Genomic DNA, 14310 nt, shown 5'->3' on the forward strand with positions numbered 1-14310 from the left:
CCCATATTCATTGGAAGAAAGATAAAGAGAGAGGGAGGAAAAGAGAGGGTGCATGCAGCCTGTTGTATGAGAGCAGTCAGGCATGAGTAATAATGCCTTTCTCTCCCTCTGGCCTGAACCACTCCCCCCTCTCGTTCCCTCATCCATCCACCCCCCAAACAAAAAAACTCAAATCTTTGTTGAAGCAGTCCCACAACTTCACCCACCTGTCTATGATGCCTTCTTTTCTTACAGTTTTACCTCCAGACAACACACTCATACACGCTGCTGTGGTTTCCTTTATTACATCATATTCACTAGTTAATTAGAAGTAAATAACTATCAATACCACACAGACACAGAGTGTAATTCAAATCGTCTTATCTTATCTTATATTCACCCAAATATGAAAGTGTTTTTCCAAAACCTGTATGGTTTGGTTTTAGCTCTTTTTTCAGAAGGTGTAACAACCCAGTTTCGGCCTGTTCCTCACAAAATTATCATATGGCTTTAGATGATTTGGAATTTAGCTCTTTTATGGTTCCTTCATGGAGTTTTTTGGCTTGAATGTGATTATTATGAACTATCGTTATATGGGAAAGAGCTGCATGAAGATTATTACTATTCCTTTAACTGTGGCAAATGGGACAGTGAGTGAGCTACAGTATCCTTCCAGGTGTGCTCAAAACAGCTCATGGAGGTCTACCTTCCTGCAGAGTTTATTTCAAACCCTGCTCTTACACACCTGCCTGTAATTTACAAAGACCATAATTAACTGGTTCATGTGTGTTTGATTAGAGGACAGTGGATCTCCAAGAACAGAACTAACCTCTCCTGCTATAGAGTGCAATAATCTGGTTCTGGAAGTAACAATCCCATAATTTTTTTTCCTTTCAACAATAAATTATCAACCTTTAAAGACAGACCTACCATGAGCTCAAAGGTTGTTCATCGATGGTATATGCTTCCGTTGAAGACATCAGACTGTATTATTTCAACTTCATTGTTTAAAAATCATATTTAATTGCGGAATTCATTGTAAAAATCTGCAGTACTCATGGTCCACTAGAGAAAGATCCACCAATCAGAGGTCTGTGGCCAACCAAGCCCGCAAAACATGCCTTGGAGCGACCGCCCACTCCCATGACGCACTGTGAATGACATAACAGAGTCGGTGTCTCTTCACTCTTAAACTACTTATTTAATAGTACACTATGAACAACCAAAAATCATTAGTTTTATATATTCCCATCGTTTTTAGTCAATGACATCATTAGCAATGCTTCATGGGATTGTAGTCCGTGCCCTCGTGAAAGATGGTAAGTACACAGTCTTGTACCTTTGTCATATTGTCTGATTTTCAAATACTTTTTTTTCTCAAAACAAAATTTGGGATTGCTGTGATTTACCTTGGAGCGGGTTAGTTTGGTTAAAGGCTGTTTTACATGGGATGTGGTGGGCGGCATTCTTTGCTTGTAATCTTGCCACTTCTCGTTTATACAGGCGTTATCCATTCACACGATAAGCTGTGTGAAACAAGCCAGTAGAAATGCAATAATGCCACCCACTGCTTCAGCTCAGATACTGCGTCTATGAGGTGATTAGTGTAAATATTGTATTAGTTTTCATGTAAGTGATTGCACTTAAATAAAATGCCACTTATTTTTTATTAAATGTTTTATAACTATAAATATTGTCATACACTATCTTTTATATTAATATAAAATTATAATATCAAGGCTAAACAATGTAACTGTAAATATTGATGGTGTCTAGACACCTGTCTCCACATTTGATGAATTAGGCATTTTTTTAAAGACTAAAGAAACAGACTGCATGTTACTTCATATTTGCATTGGCAAATTGGTATAGTGTAAAAAACATCACATCAATAATTAAAATGGGAGGGCAACAAATGAACATTCAAATTCATAAAACACTCTGCCTATAACCCGCCTGGGCAATTGTATTTTTTGTTTATCTGCAGTTGATGATTCAGACACCTGTTGCAGAAGAGAAAATTAAAGTATACGGTCCATGGCCCATTTGTATACATCGCACAGTCGTCTATTTTCCAAACATAAGCTATACGTGTTTCCGTTGTCTATTTTCACCTGGTGCACTGACTCGTCCACTCACAGCTTTCAATTCTCAAAGAAACGTTATAAAGCTCAGGAAATTCAGCAACAGCCAGTATATACGTCTCCACATTGTTTTTGACTACATAAAAGGTAAATGACGTTTGACTGGTTTTGAATAAATTCAGCTCTGATTGATTGGTCAGTGACAAGCAGCAGCAGCGGAGAGATTAATTATTTTTTTCTTGCGCGGTGTGCACCTCAAGCATTCAAATAGGGAAAGTGCGGTGATCGCGTCCCGTGTAAAACCGCCTTAACCGCTTACAACTCTAAGGAGGATTTTATGAAAAGCCTATGGGAAAAGGAATTGGAAAATACTTCCGTAACCCAGACAGCTGAAAAAGTGGACGGGCACTGTTCCGCTCTATTGATTTAAAAAAGAAATGGATTGTTGATATTGGTACAGCCACCTCTATACACAATGACGGCTACTCACCTCAATCCGTGTGGCAGAAGACAAGTCTCAGTTGCCTCCGCTTCTGAGACTGTCAATCTGCGCTTCTTATCACGTGGCTCTTTGTGCATGACACCGCTGAAGACTAACAGCATGTGGAGGCTCATGCTACTCTCCGCAATCCACGCACAATTTTCCACGTGCCTCATTGAGAGCGAGAACCACTAATCGAGATCACGAGGAGGTTACCCCATGTGACTTTATCCTCCCTAGCAACCAGGCCAATTTGGTTGATTAGGAGACCTGGCTGAATTCACTCAGCACACCTTGGATTCGAATTCACAACCCCAGGGGTGGTTGTCAGCGTCAATATGCACTGAGCTGCTACCCCCTAACTTTAAACTCTTGTACTATATGCTTTAAAGCTACTTATCCACTTTTGTAACAATGTTCTATTGGTAATAAATGGTGATACAATGTGAAGTCTTGCTGGAACTGCACAAATATACATGGTCATCCCAATGATGTCATTAAACTGTGTTGCTCTATGGATTCTTCAAAGACAAAAATGGGGGATAAAAGTGTACAAAACTTCCTTAACAACAATACACTGCATAATCATGATATCAAAGCCTACAATGCCTCACAACAACATATGTTTTTGGATGAAATACCACAGTGTTTTTACAATAAAATGCTTAATTTGTGAGGGTAAGGGTTAATGATTATAGTATATTACACCCGTGTTATAGTCAGTAGTACAGTGATTCATGGGACTGTCTCAGGTTTTATTAGAGTTATTGCTTCTGAAAGGCTCCTGGCCTGCTAGAATGGAATGGACATAGCACTTAATCTCAGATCACAAAGGTTTCTTCACTGAAAACTTATAGACGTGAGTACACAAAGCAGAAATGAAACAATAAATATTATCTGGAAGAAAGGCCTGAGGAAGAATTTTAAGGAGCAACTCATCTGCCTATGCATATTTCTCAAAATTATAAATACAATATTTTATTTGATTTCCACACTGATACATTAATATGTTCCACCTTAAGACATAATGGTAACAGATCATTACAAATGACCTCAGTGCATTTACATTACTGTACGATTGTTCAAACAAAACCAATGCAGCCAAAATTGAATGTGTCCTATAGGCAGCACATTACGCAGTTACCTGTAATGCATGTTCTGCTGGGAGGTGGTACTTATTTTCAATAATTCATTTTATTTCTTCATTATTAATTTAGTCTAGTGAGTCATTGTGTATTCAGATTGCTGTATATTTATAATATAAAATCTTTCAACATTCATTGTTATTGTTCCAATGCAGTGTCGGAATAGCAGGGAAACAATTCTGCCCAGAGCTTGTCGCATGCACGTTTAAAGCCTAGCATGAAGCTTTTGCACAACCAAGACTAATTGTCACCTGAAAAGGTATTTCTCTGTGAACATGCTTCTTGGATTCTTATATAACACTCAAATGGAACACTTTTTTGAATTCTGGAATGCAAATTACTACGCAGACAGATTTTCCACCTTATGAGAATAGGTTACATCATCTGTTATACCTTTTTGGGACAAAAACACGCCCCTTACCTATGATGGAGTGGTCTATACCTACTCTCTCTCTCTCTCTCTCTCTCTCTCTCTCTCTCTCTCTCTCTCTCTCTCTCTCTATATATATATACATATATATATATCTTGCTCTCTCTCTCTCTCTCTCTCTCTCTCTCTAAAACAACACAGGCATAGTGTGTGTCGGTAGACAATGGGGAGGGTGTCCGCATAGGCGCGATCACGAGAAAAGATGCTGTAATCTAACAGGTAGGGCTCTGTGTTGTCGCCTAGCAACTCGCTGGATGCATTAATACAGGGGCACCTGGATTTGCACAATGCAAACGCATTGATAGCCTAAGACCAGTTTCATTTGCAAGGGAAACTATATAACTCCATACTTGACATGCACATGGCAGGTTTAGGTACTGAATTACCTGCAGAATGGTGGGTCTTGTTCATGAAGAAGAAAAGGCTGCATGTGTGTAGTGTGTGTGCGCGTGTGTGCGTGTCCTATTTTCTCCTTCAAACCCCTAGGCCAATTTGTATTCTCATGATGAGAGGACGTTTAACGGAAGGGATCGCCGCTCTTCACTCTTCCGCACTGGCAGAGTTTTTAGGCATCTCGTCATAATGGTCACGAGCGACAGCGGCGCGCGGCACCGTTAACTTTGCGATTGGAACTAAAAGGTCACTTTGCATCTTTATGACCGGACTCTCTCACTCATTCACTCACTCACTCTCTCTCTCTCTCTCACAAACACACACACACACATAAGAGCGCACACTTAAGTTTAAACTCGTGTTCAAGCGCAATGTTCATTGAGTAAGGTCTTTTACCTCTGTGAAAACTCAACGCCAAACTCAGAAGCAGCAGCAGTCCCTGCATGGTTCAGCCGAGCTCAAATCTCCGCATGAGGAGCGTCAAAAAAATCCCTCCAACGGTGGATTATAATCCTTCCATTAACGTTTAGGTTGTGTGTCGCCTCTTTTTTTCCTCCTGCTTTTATCGCATTTCTATTTGTTGTTTTGTTTTGTTCAGTCTTCCAATCTTTTGCCCACCTTAGTTGCGTCCTCGCGACGCTCCGGTTTCTTATTAGAGGCACATTCCTTGTACATCTCTCTCTCTCTCTCTCTCTCTCTCTCTCTCTCTCTCTCTCTCTCTCTCTCTCTCTCTCTCTCGCTCGTCAGCAGCTGCTCCCCTCCCTTTCTGTTTCTTTTTACCCACCCCTGTTCATTTGCCCTCCCTTTCTGGAAACCCACAGCGACAAACAGAATAGACCCCGCGGGTGCGAAGAAAACAAACCTTCGACCCGAACCTTCTCATTTGTGCGCGTTACCCGGATAAGTCTCCCATCTTTCAGAGTAGCTACTGTTGTAATGTTCAGGCTTGTTGTATGAGAATTATTTTGTAATGGTCACTGGATGTAGTATGTCTAGATGGACAATGTAGACACGCAGTTATCAATTCAAAACTTGTTTAGGGATGCAGTATCAGTGTTGTAAGCAATCCAAGTATATGTTAAAAACAGTCGACAGTCAAATGTGAGGCCCAGGGGTTATTGTTATTACATTGGACTGATGGTTTCTGAACATAGAATAACACGTATCTTGGTGCACTGCTCCATCTGGTGGACAGAATTTAAGCGACTTCGAAATGCCTACACAATGCCGACAAAATTATGACCAGGATACATTTACATTTAGTCATTTATCTGACGCTTTTATACAAAGCGACTTACAAATGAAGAACATAGCAAGCAATCTGTCATAGCCTACAAATTACTGACTTTATTAGTTTTCCTTAACCAATTTATTTCAGCCAGTTACAGTTGTGACCGAAATTTAGTTTGAAATGTGAAGGGTCTAAAAAGAGTTGTTGATGTGTTTTACAAAGAGTTGTCAATTGTCAATGAAATGTTAAGTTTTCATGAGTGGTGCAAATAGCCACATGACCAGAGCCATTTAATTCCACTGTGCTCCATATAGATTATGTTTGTCAAAAAAAGAAAGCAAATTAAACATCATCTATCACGATAGACTTACAACTAAACTATTTTGTTTATATAATGTTTAAAGGGTCTATTATTGATTTATAAATAAGATTGCTCAGCCTCATATAAATCATGTCACGGGACAAGTAGGTAAACATGGAAGTGAAATACAGAGATCTATCTTTGAATAGGCGACTGATTGACTCCCATTATCAAATTGCAGATTTCAAAGTATTATTAAATAAATAAAACAAAGTAAAAATAAATATGCCATTATGGTTTGTCATTCCCTTTCCCCCCACAATTGCTTGATGTTAAAATGTTACTTCATTGTTTGTATTTTTCTTTTGTGTCCTGGCAACACATTCTGTTGAGCAAGTGACCAACATGACTGTATCACACTTACAATTGTGACCAAGAATAAATCTAATACTTTTCAACTTTTTTTTATGTCATTAAGTTTCGGTCACTGTAATGTTCATTCCAAAATATAAATTCTTTGGATTTACGCATTTCAATTTCATAAAATTACCATCAAATTAAATTGAATAATATATTATGCTAATTGTATATTTAAAAAACTTTCCTATTTTAGATTTTATTGAATTCATGTTCTTAAAGGCTACACAATTCAATTTGATAGAAATTGGTTGTGAAATTAAAATGAGAAAATCTAAAAAAAAAAATAATATATATATATATATATATATATATATATATATATATATATATATATATATATATATAGAGCCCAGAGCCTCTGGATTAGAAGTCCAGCGCGCTATTCCATTGCGCCACAGAGACCGAGCAAATACATATCGATCAGATCGTTTTTAGACACACACTGCACAGCGCATAGTTTCATCAGCATCAGGATCCAGCATCAGGACCACACATTTTGGTTCTCCGCAAACGACCAGCAGGGGGAGCTCAATAAGCGCAATAAACGAGGAGTCACCTGTCGATCCCTTAGAGCCAACATGGAGAACCTCCTCAAATCCCAAACAGCCTGTCGTTGGACAAAGCAGTTGACAAAATGTGGTGTTTGAGGTATAACATAATGTGACTGGAATAACATTTATCCTAATTTCTTCTGATTAAGATTACATTTACCCTGGTAGCCACAATATTTGCCAATATACCATACAGGGGTAATTCCAAGAGTTCCAGTCTCTACATTTCCTTCCCAGCAAAGTTCCGGATAGTGTGTAGCTTACATGGTGTCAGTGGTTATATGGCTAGTAAATTAATCTTTTTATTATTATTATTGTTTTTACAACTTGCCATGTTGACAGCAATAGTACTTTGTATAAAAAAATAAAATTAAAAAAAGATGAAAAAAAAATCCTGATGAGGATAATGGGGGCCCAGAGACAGCTAGTGGGATCTGAGAGATCTTTTCTTCCAAAATATTAAAATATTTCATCAAGACTTCACCAGTCGAGGGCACTTGGATGTGAATATTAAAAGATAAGTTCAACAGTTTGTTTTCAAGCTGAATGACAGCAGTCCAGTTTTGTTGAAATATTTTTACATTAAGAATCTATACCTATGTGTGGCACATGGGAGGCCTTTTGACAGATACAATACTGTGGGTTCAGGGGTGTCCCCTGAGAGAAAATTTATAAAAATGTTAAAGCCTGAATAGACCATTTTCACTCTGACCTGTAGCGGCCGACTTCTTCTGATGAGAAAAAGGTAAGTTCCATAAATCTACTTGTATTCGTCATTTTACATAGTAAATGTAAACTGTCCATGTAAAGTTAAATGTCAAATTGGAGATATGTATTGTATTTTTATTTATTTTTTACTTATTTTTGTAAATGCAAATTATTTTTTGGTAAATATGCGTAGACCGCACAACATTGAAATGTGCTTTCGTTCAATTTTAATAAAAAATACATATAATGTCTTTCCTTCTTTTAGTTTCTGTCTGACTTGCACTTGACGAGTACATTTTGACCAGGCGAGATTTGTGTATATTCAGTTGCCATGACAACTAGGTTTGAGCCTTCCAAGGGCTTCTGAGAACAGAGCGCGAAGCTAGCAGTGTTTGAGACTAGCTACCAGCAGCTACTGCCCGGATTATGCAAAACTGTCTGATTCCATTCAGTGCAAGTTATCAGAATAAGGTAAATGCCCTGGATATTGTAATCTATTGTGCTGTAGGTGTTTTGGGTTTAGTGTCCGTAAAACTGACTGATATCAACATTGAACATTATTATATATTTTTTAATTAATTAGAAGATGAATTCCATGTAGGGATACATGCAGTAGTTCCAACCAGCATTTTTTTTTTTTTTTTTTTTTTTATAAAACTGTGTTTTTCTAGTTGGTAGATCTTATTGAGTTGGTCATTTAAAAGTAGATCATCATGCAAAAATGTGGGCACCCCTGACATAGAATATAGATTAACATGGCAGAGGCAGAGCTGCATCTTCCACCAAATAATTACAAATCCAATATTTGGAAACACTTTGGGTTTTATAAGAGAGATGGCGATTTTGATAAAACCATGCAGTTTGTAAAATATGTCATGCCGCTATAAAATATACAGGCAGCACGACTAATTTAACAACACACTTGAAAGCATGAACACGAAAGCACATTCGTCTGCTGGCAAGTTACAGAACATTTCTTGATTGTTTATCCCTGAGCATCCTTAAATTGTTTCACTGTTAAAAGTGTAACTGGAGACAGAACAGGAAAATAACATCTGGTTTTATATAATATTTTTTAAATTTTTTTGCACTACAAAGGCCTTTTTGTGAAAGGTCCATGCGTTAGAAGTCAGAAGACACTTAAGTTTACATTTATGCATTTGGCAGACGCTTTTATCCAAAGGATAAACGGCAGACGGGGACAATCCCAATCCCCCCGGAGCAACCTGGAGTTAAGTGCCTTGCTCAAGGACACAATGGTGGTGGCTGTGGGGTTCAAACAATGTCCTTCTGATTACCAGATTACCAGTTATGTGCTTAGACCACGACTACACCACCACCAATCCACGTTTTGCTGTCTGAACCAAAGAAATAAAAGTGAACTATCTTTACCATATTGAATTGCATAGATAGCATCATAACATATTTTTTTCCCATTGCATCGTATTGCATTGAATCGCATTGCGTTGAATCGAATCAAAATTGGATCGCACTGCATCGTAAAAGGGGTGAATCGTATCGCATCGGTAGCTGCTTCATATGTATCTTTAATGTATCGTATCGTTGGCTATGCATCGAGATGCACATCCCTAGTTTTTAAATCTCTCAAGGCGCAGCTTTCAGGTTCGTGATGAATCAAGCACGAGCGGCAGTTTATAAAATATGAAAGTAAAACAATCATGTTAAGTGACCAAATTAAATTAGCTAAAAGCGAACTATATAAATGTATCTGAGATTTTACCTCAGGCCGCCTCACGGAAGACTGGTAGCATTGCCTTTGCGATCGACTGGTAGATCACCCCATTCTATATGACTTTCAGGACACTCCTCGGTCTCCGTAGTGTTGTGATACGTCATGTTCACGTAGCAGCAGTCGCGATGAGAGAACACGCGTATTTAGAAAGTCTTCATAAGGGTACTCTCCCACCCTCTATGACTCAGGGTGTTATAAATTTGATCCCTAAACCTCAAAAGGACCATGCTCAATTAGAAAATTGGCGACCTATTAGCCTCCTAAATAACGACTACAAAATATTAGCCATGATTTTCGCTAAAAAGATTAAATGTGTTCTAGATGATATAATTGATGAATGTCAGTCAGGTTTCATGAGAGACAGACTTATTTCAAATAATATTAGACTTGTTCTTGATATTTTAGATTACTCAGATTTCATCCCTGATGACAGTTTCTTGCTTTTTCTTGATTTGTATAAAGCTTTTGATTCTGTTGAGTTTCCTTTTATTCTCAAGTCCCTGAATATTTTTGGTTTTGGCCCCAATTTTATAAATGCAATTCAAACTTTGTATAGTAACGCCAATGCTTCAATCAAATTACAACATGGTATTACTCATAGGTTTAATTTAGAGAGAGGCATCTGTCAAGGCTGTCCAATCTCACCATACCTTTTTCTGCTTCCTATGCAATTATTAGCCATCCTCATTCAAAATAGTCATTTGAAAGGTATCTCTATAGCAAATCGATCAATATTAATAAGCCAATTGGCTGATGACACAACTCTATTTCTGAAAAACAAAGATCAAGTTTTTTTAGCTTTAGACATAATTAATTATTTTTCATCTGCTTCTGGTTTAGTTCTTAATATCAACAAATGTGAACTTTTATCTGTAAAACATTCCACTGAAGTTAATATTTGTGACATCCCAGTCAAATCTGAAGTCAAATACCTAGGTATTATTATATGTAAAGATCAGAAAAAGAGATCAAAACTGAACTTTGAACCTCTTATCCTTGCTATTCATCGTAAATTAAACTCCTGGTTACAGCGTGATCTGTCTATCACAGGTAAAGTGTTGCTGTCCAAAGCAGATGGATTATCTCGGGTTATCTATCCCGCAATGGCACTGGATGTATCTGTGGAGACTTGTAGAAAATTGGACAAAATTATAGTAGACTTTGTTTGGAATTGTAAAACTCACTTAATAAAAAAAAGTGTTATGATAGCTGATCGGGCTATGGGGAGATTTGAGTTAGTGGACTTTTCCACTCTTAATAACTCTTTCAAAGTTAAATGGATAAAATCATTCTTAAACAACCCCACGTCTTTTTGGAATGTCATTCCAAATCATATTTTCAGTTTAGTTGGAGGTTTAAATTTTTTCTTGCGCTGCAACTATGACATCTCTAAAATACCTTTAGCTTTATCTAGTTTTCATAAACAGGCTTTAATATGTTGGTCCCTAATATATAATTATAGTTTTTCTCCACATAGTTATTTTATCTGGAACAACAAAAATATTAGATATAAAAATAAATCTTTTTTTTTTTCATAACTGGTTTGACAAGAATATACTTTTAGTGAGTCAACTTATAGATGATAGGGGTGTCCTGCTCAGTTACGAAACTTTTATGCAAGTTTTCTCTTTTCCAGTACCCCCAAGAGAGTATGCCATTGTTTTTGGTGCAATTCCTGATTGTGTCAAACTTTTAGTAAAGCCTGGCCCTAAAGCTTTCTTATGCTCTCCTCCTATTTTTGACAACACTAATTTATTTGTTGACCATGGTCTTTTCAGTAACATGTCAAACAAAAAAATTCGCTTGACCCTTAACAGGTGTCAGATTTCTCTGCTTGTGTAAGCTTTTGGAATAATAAGTTTAATGATATAGAATGGGATGATTTCTGGCTCCTACGACAACATTTTTTGTTATCAAATAAAGTTGTTGAAGTCTCTATTAAAATTATACATAATTGCTACCCAGTAAATTATAAACTTGCTAAATTCAATAATAGTATTTCCCCCATGTGCTCCTTATGTCATCAATTTGAAGAAACAATTATTCATTTGTTTTGGGAATGTACTTACTGCAAAGTATTTTGGGTAGACTTCTCAAATTTTGTTAAAAAGTATTTATCTTCAAACTTTTGTATAAGCCAAAAAATTTTGTTTTTTGGTGAATCTCTGAACTTAGACCCCTCTCATTTTAATTTTATAATTAATTTATTACTTTTTCTTGCCAAATATTACCTTCATATGTGTAAATTTTCAAAGAAATCTCCTTCCTTTTTTATTTTCATGAAAGATATTGATATATATTTAAATTCTTTAAGAAATTCTAACAATTCTATTGCATGTAAGACTCTTTTATGGTGTAATGCATATAAGTTAGTATAACAAGCTTTGTCGTAATGTAATGTAACCCTCATTGTTCTTTTTTTGTATTTGTATTTGTTTGTTTTTTGTATTGCATAATAAAAAAAAAAACAAAAAATAAAAAATGAGAGAACACGCGCTTGAATCCACTTTTTCTTTATGTTTAGATAACGTTATATTTGGTTTTACTAATATCCCCTCAAATAAAAGGAAAAATACTATATTATAGATTTAATTTAAATTTTTGCTAAATTTCATATACATAAATGTAAGTACAGTAAATCCCAACCTTTGTTTTTGGTTCTTGAAAAAGAAATTCAAGTGGTGGTGGCGTAGTGGCTAAAGCACAGGGCTGTTAATCAGAAGGTCTCTGGTTCGAACCCCACAGCCACCACCATTGTGTCCTTGAGCAAGACACTTAACTCCAGGTTGCTCCGGGGGGATTGTCCCTGTAATAATTGCACTGTAAGTTGCTTTGGATAAAAGCGTCTGCCAAATGCATAAATGTAAATGTTTCTATATGTGAGTCCTTCAATATATTTACATAATGTTTAGCCTTCCCCCCTGGCTGTGTTGGTTTTCTCTTTATATTTGTATTATTGTAGTTGTGACTGTACATTGACATTGTTTGTTTTAAGCATAATAAAAATAAAAAAAATAAATGAGAGAACACACTTGAGAAACAGTTTAGAGAGGAGAAATCAATCCACATATAAAATATTGGTCACAAATTATTGGTCACTTTCCAAAGTATAGTGCATCTATTAATAATTAAATATAATTTTAAAAAAAAATCGTTTTTTACCTATGCAAATATGTCTGAAACGATGCATCGCGATACAAATGCCAACTTGTATCCATGGCAGACTTTTTTAAATCGATGCATCGCATCGTTAACTTTTATGCCGATGCACCGATGCGAATCGGTGAATCTTACCATCCCTATTCAAACATGTCATTACCTTCTCAAAGACTTTTCATTTGAACTCTGCAGCTTTTTCTGCACACTTCACCACAGAGACCAACATGAGCATTGCAAATGTTAAAGCCTCACATTACATTATAATAGTCGTTGTTTTGGCTTTATTAAAAGAGCTCCAGTTCTTGATGACATGAAAACATGAGATGTTGGTATTCACCTGGACCCAGGGCTGGACTGGTAATCTGGCATACCGGGCATTTGCAGGGGCAGAATGGCCATCCTAGCTTTATGTTCACTTGAATTAGGTGAATGCAAATGTTACTCACTGTTGTAAAAAGCTGAATATTGCAAGAGTGAAGACCTTATTTAACCCATTCAGACCCTGTGTCTATTACAATGGACAGCACTTTTCTCTGGCGTTTTTAAACGTTTCTCTCTCTCTTTTTTTCATTTGGTGCTACCAAACCACAAATATGTTTTTGATTAGATATTGCTAAGTAGGGCTGCATTTTTTTTTTTTTGCGGCAATGTTTATTGTGATAATCGATTAATCAAAAGATTATTAGAACGATTAATCGACTATTCTGAGATAATTGCAGAGATTAATCATTAGCTCTTAACTGATTGCTTGTGCTTGAATAAAAAGGTTGTAATAAAGTCCTTATTAACAATAAAGAGGACAAAATCATCTTTTAAAAATACCTCTAAATGACATTCACTGAATTAAAGGGGAAAATATGTTTTATTAAATTTAATTCAGTAAAAAAATTAACTGCAAAAAAAGATAGATTTACTTGAGAAGCATCATATAAGATATTTACACTTACTTTAAGAGAATGTATCTTGAATATAAGTGTATTTTGTATATTAGTGCTTTTTTCACTTATACTTTTGCAAGTGCAGTAAAGCCTAAATATACTTATATTTAAGATATATTCTCTAAAAGTAAGTCTAAATATCTTATAAGCTGCTTCTCAGGTGAATGCATCTTTTTTTATATTATATTCAACATTCTCAGATAACAATTTATCTTCTGCAGTATAGCTGCTAAAGAAAATGTGCATTGTTTTAAAGGAGTTTTAGATATTTATATTGGAAAACAAGCCAAAAAAACAAACAAATCAAAAACGTATTTTGTTGCAGTGTATAATGGGGTGAAGACTTTTTGTTCACTTCAATTCATCTCAGAAAAGAAACAAACTCTCTTATTAATAAAGTTGTGTATTGCCAATTTTCTTCACAACAAGAAATGCACAGTGACACATATCTTATGATTCAATAAGATGCGAGCCATCATGTTATAATCTAGCTGCAATAAGCGCGTGCGTTCGTGGGATGAGCATACTGCAACAGAGTGTCAAAATTTACATGATCGGCTTCTGTATTATTTGTAATTTAATAAAGCTATAACGCATTAAGTATAACTGCATTGAAGATGTAACGCTGGGGTGTTTCCTTTAAAGAGCTCCGGCTCCTCTTATTCCACAACGAGAGTGCTTCTGAATTTACTTATTTGGTGTTTTTGTATAATTCCCACATACTTTGCGATCTACAT

At 36.2% G+C, this 14310-nt stretch overlaps 1 protein-coding gene across 1 annotated transcript in view; it reads right to left on the minus strand.

Annotated features, from left to right (window-relative positions):
* The window catches only part of kirrel1a (kirre like nephrin family adhesion molecule 1a), a 46174-nt gene extending 41024 nt beyond the window's left edge, over nucleotides 1-5150 (minus strand). The window contains exon 1 of the mRNA XM_052141702.1: nucleotides 4909-5150. Coding sequence (XP_051997662.1) covers nucleotides 4909-4957 — 49 coding nt within the window. The 5' untranslated portion in view covers nucleotides 4958-5150. The remainder of the gene's footprint in view (nucleotides 1-4908) is intronic.
* Between the last annotated feature and the right edge of the window lie 9160 nt (nucleotides 5151-14310).

The sequence above is a fragment of the Xyrauchen texanus genome, chromosome 2 (genome assembly GCF_025860055.1).
Source record: "Xyrauchen texanus isolate HMW12.3.18 chromosome 2, RBS_HiC_50CHRs, whole genome shotgun sequence".
In the NCBI taxonomy this organism is placed as follows: Eukaryota; Metazoa; Chordata; class Actinopteri; order Cypriniformes; family Catostomidae; genus Xyrauchen; species Xyrauchen texanus.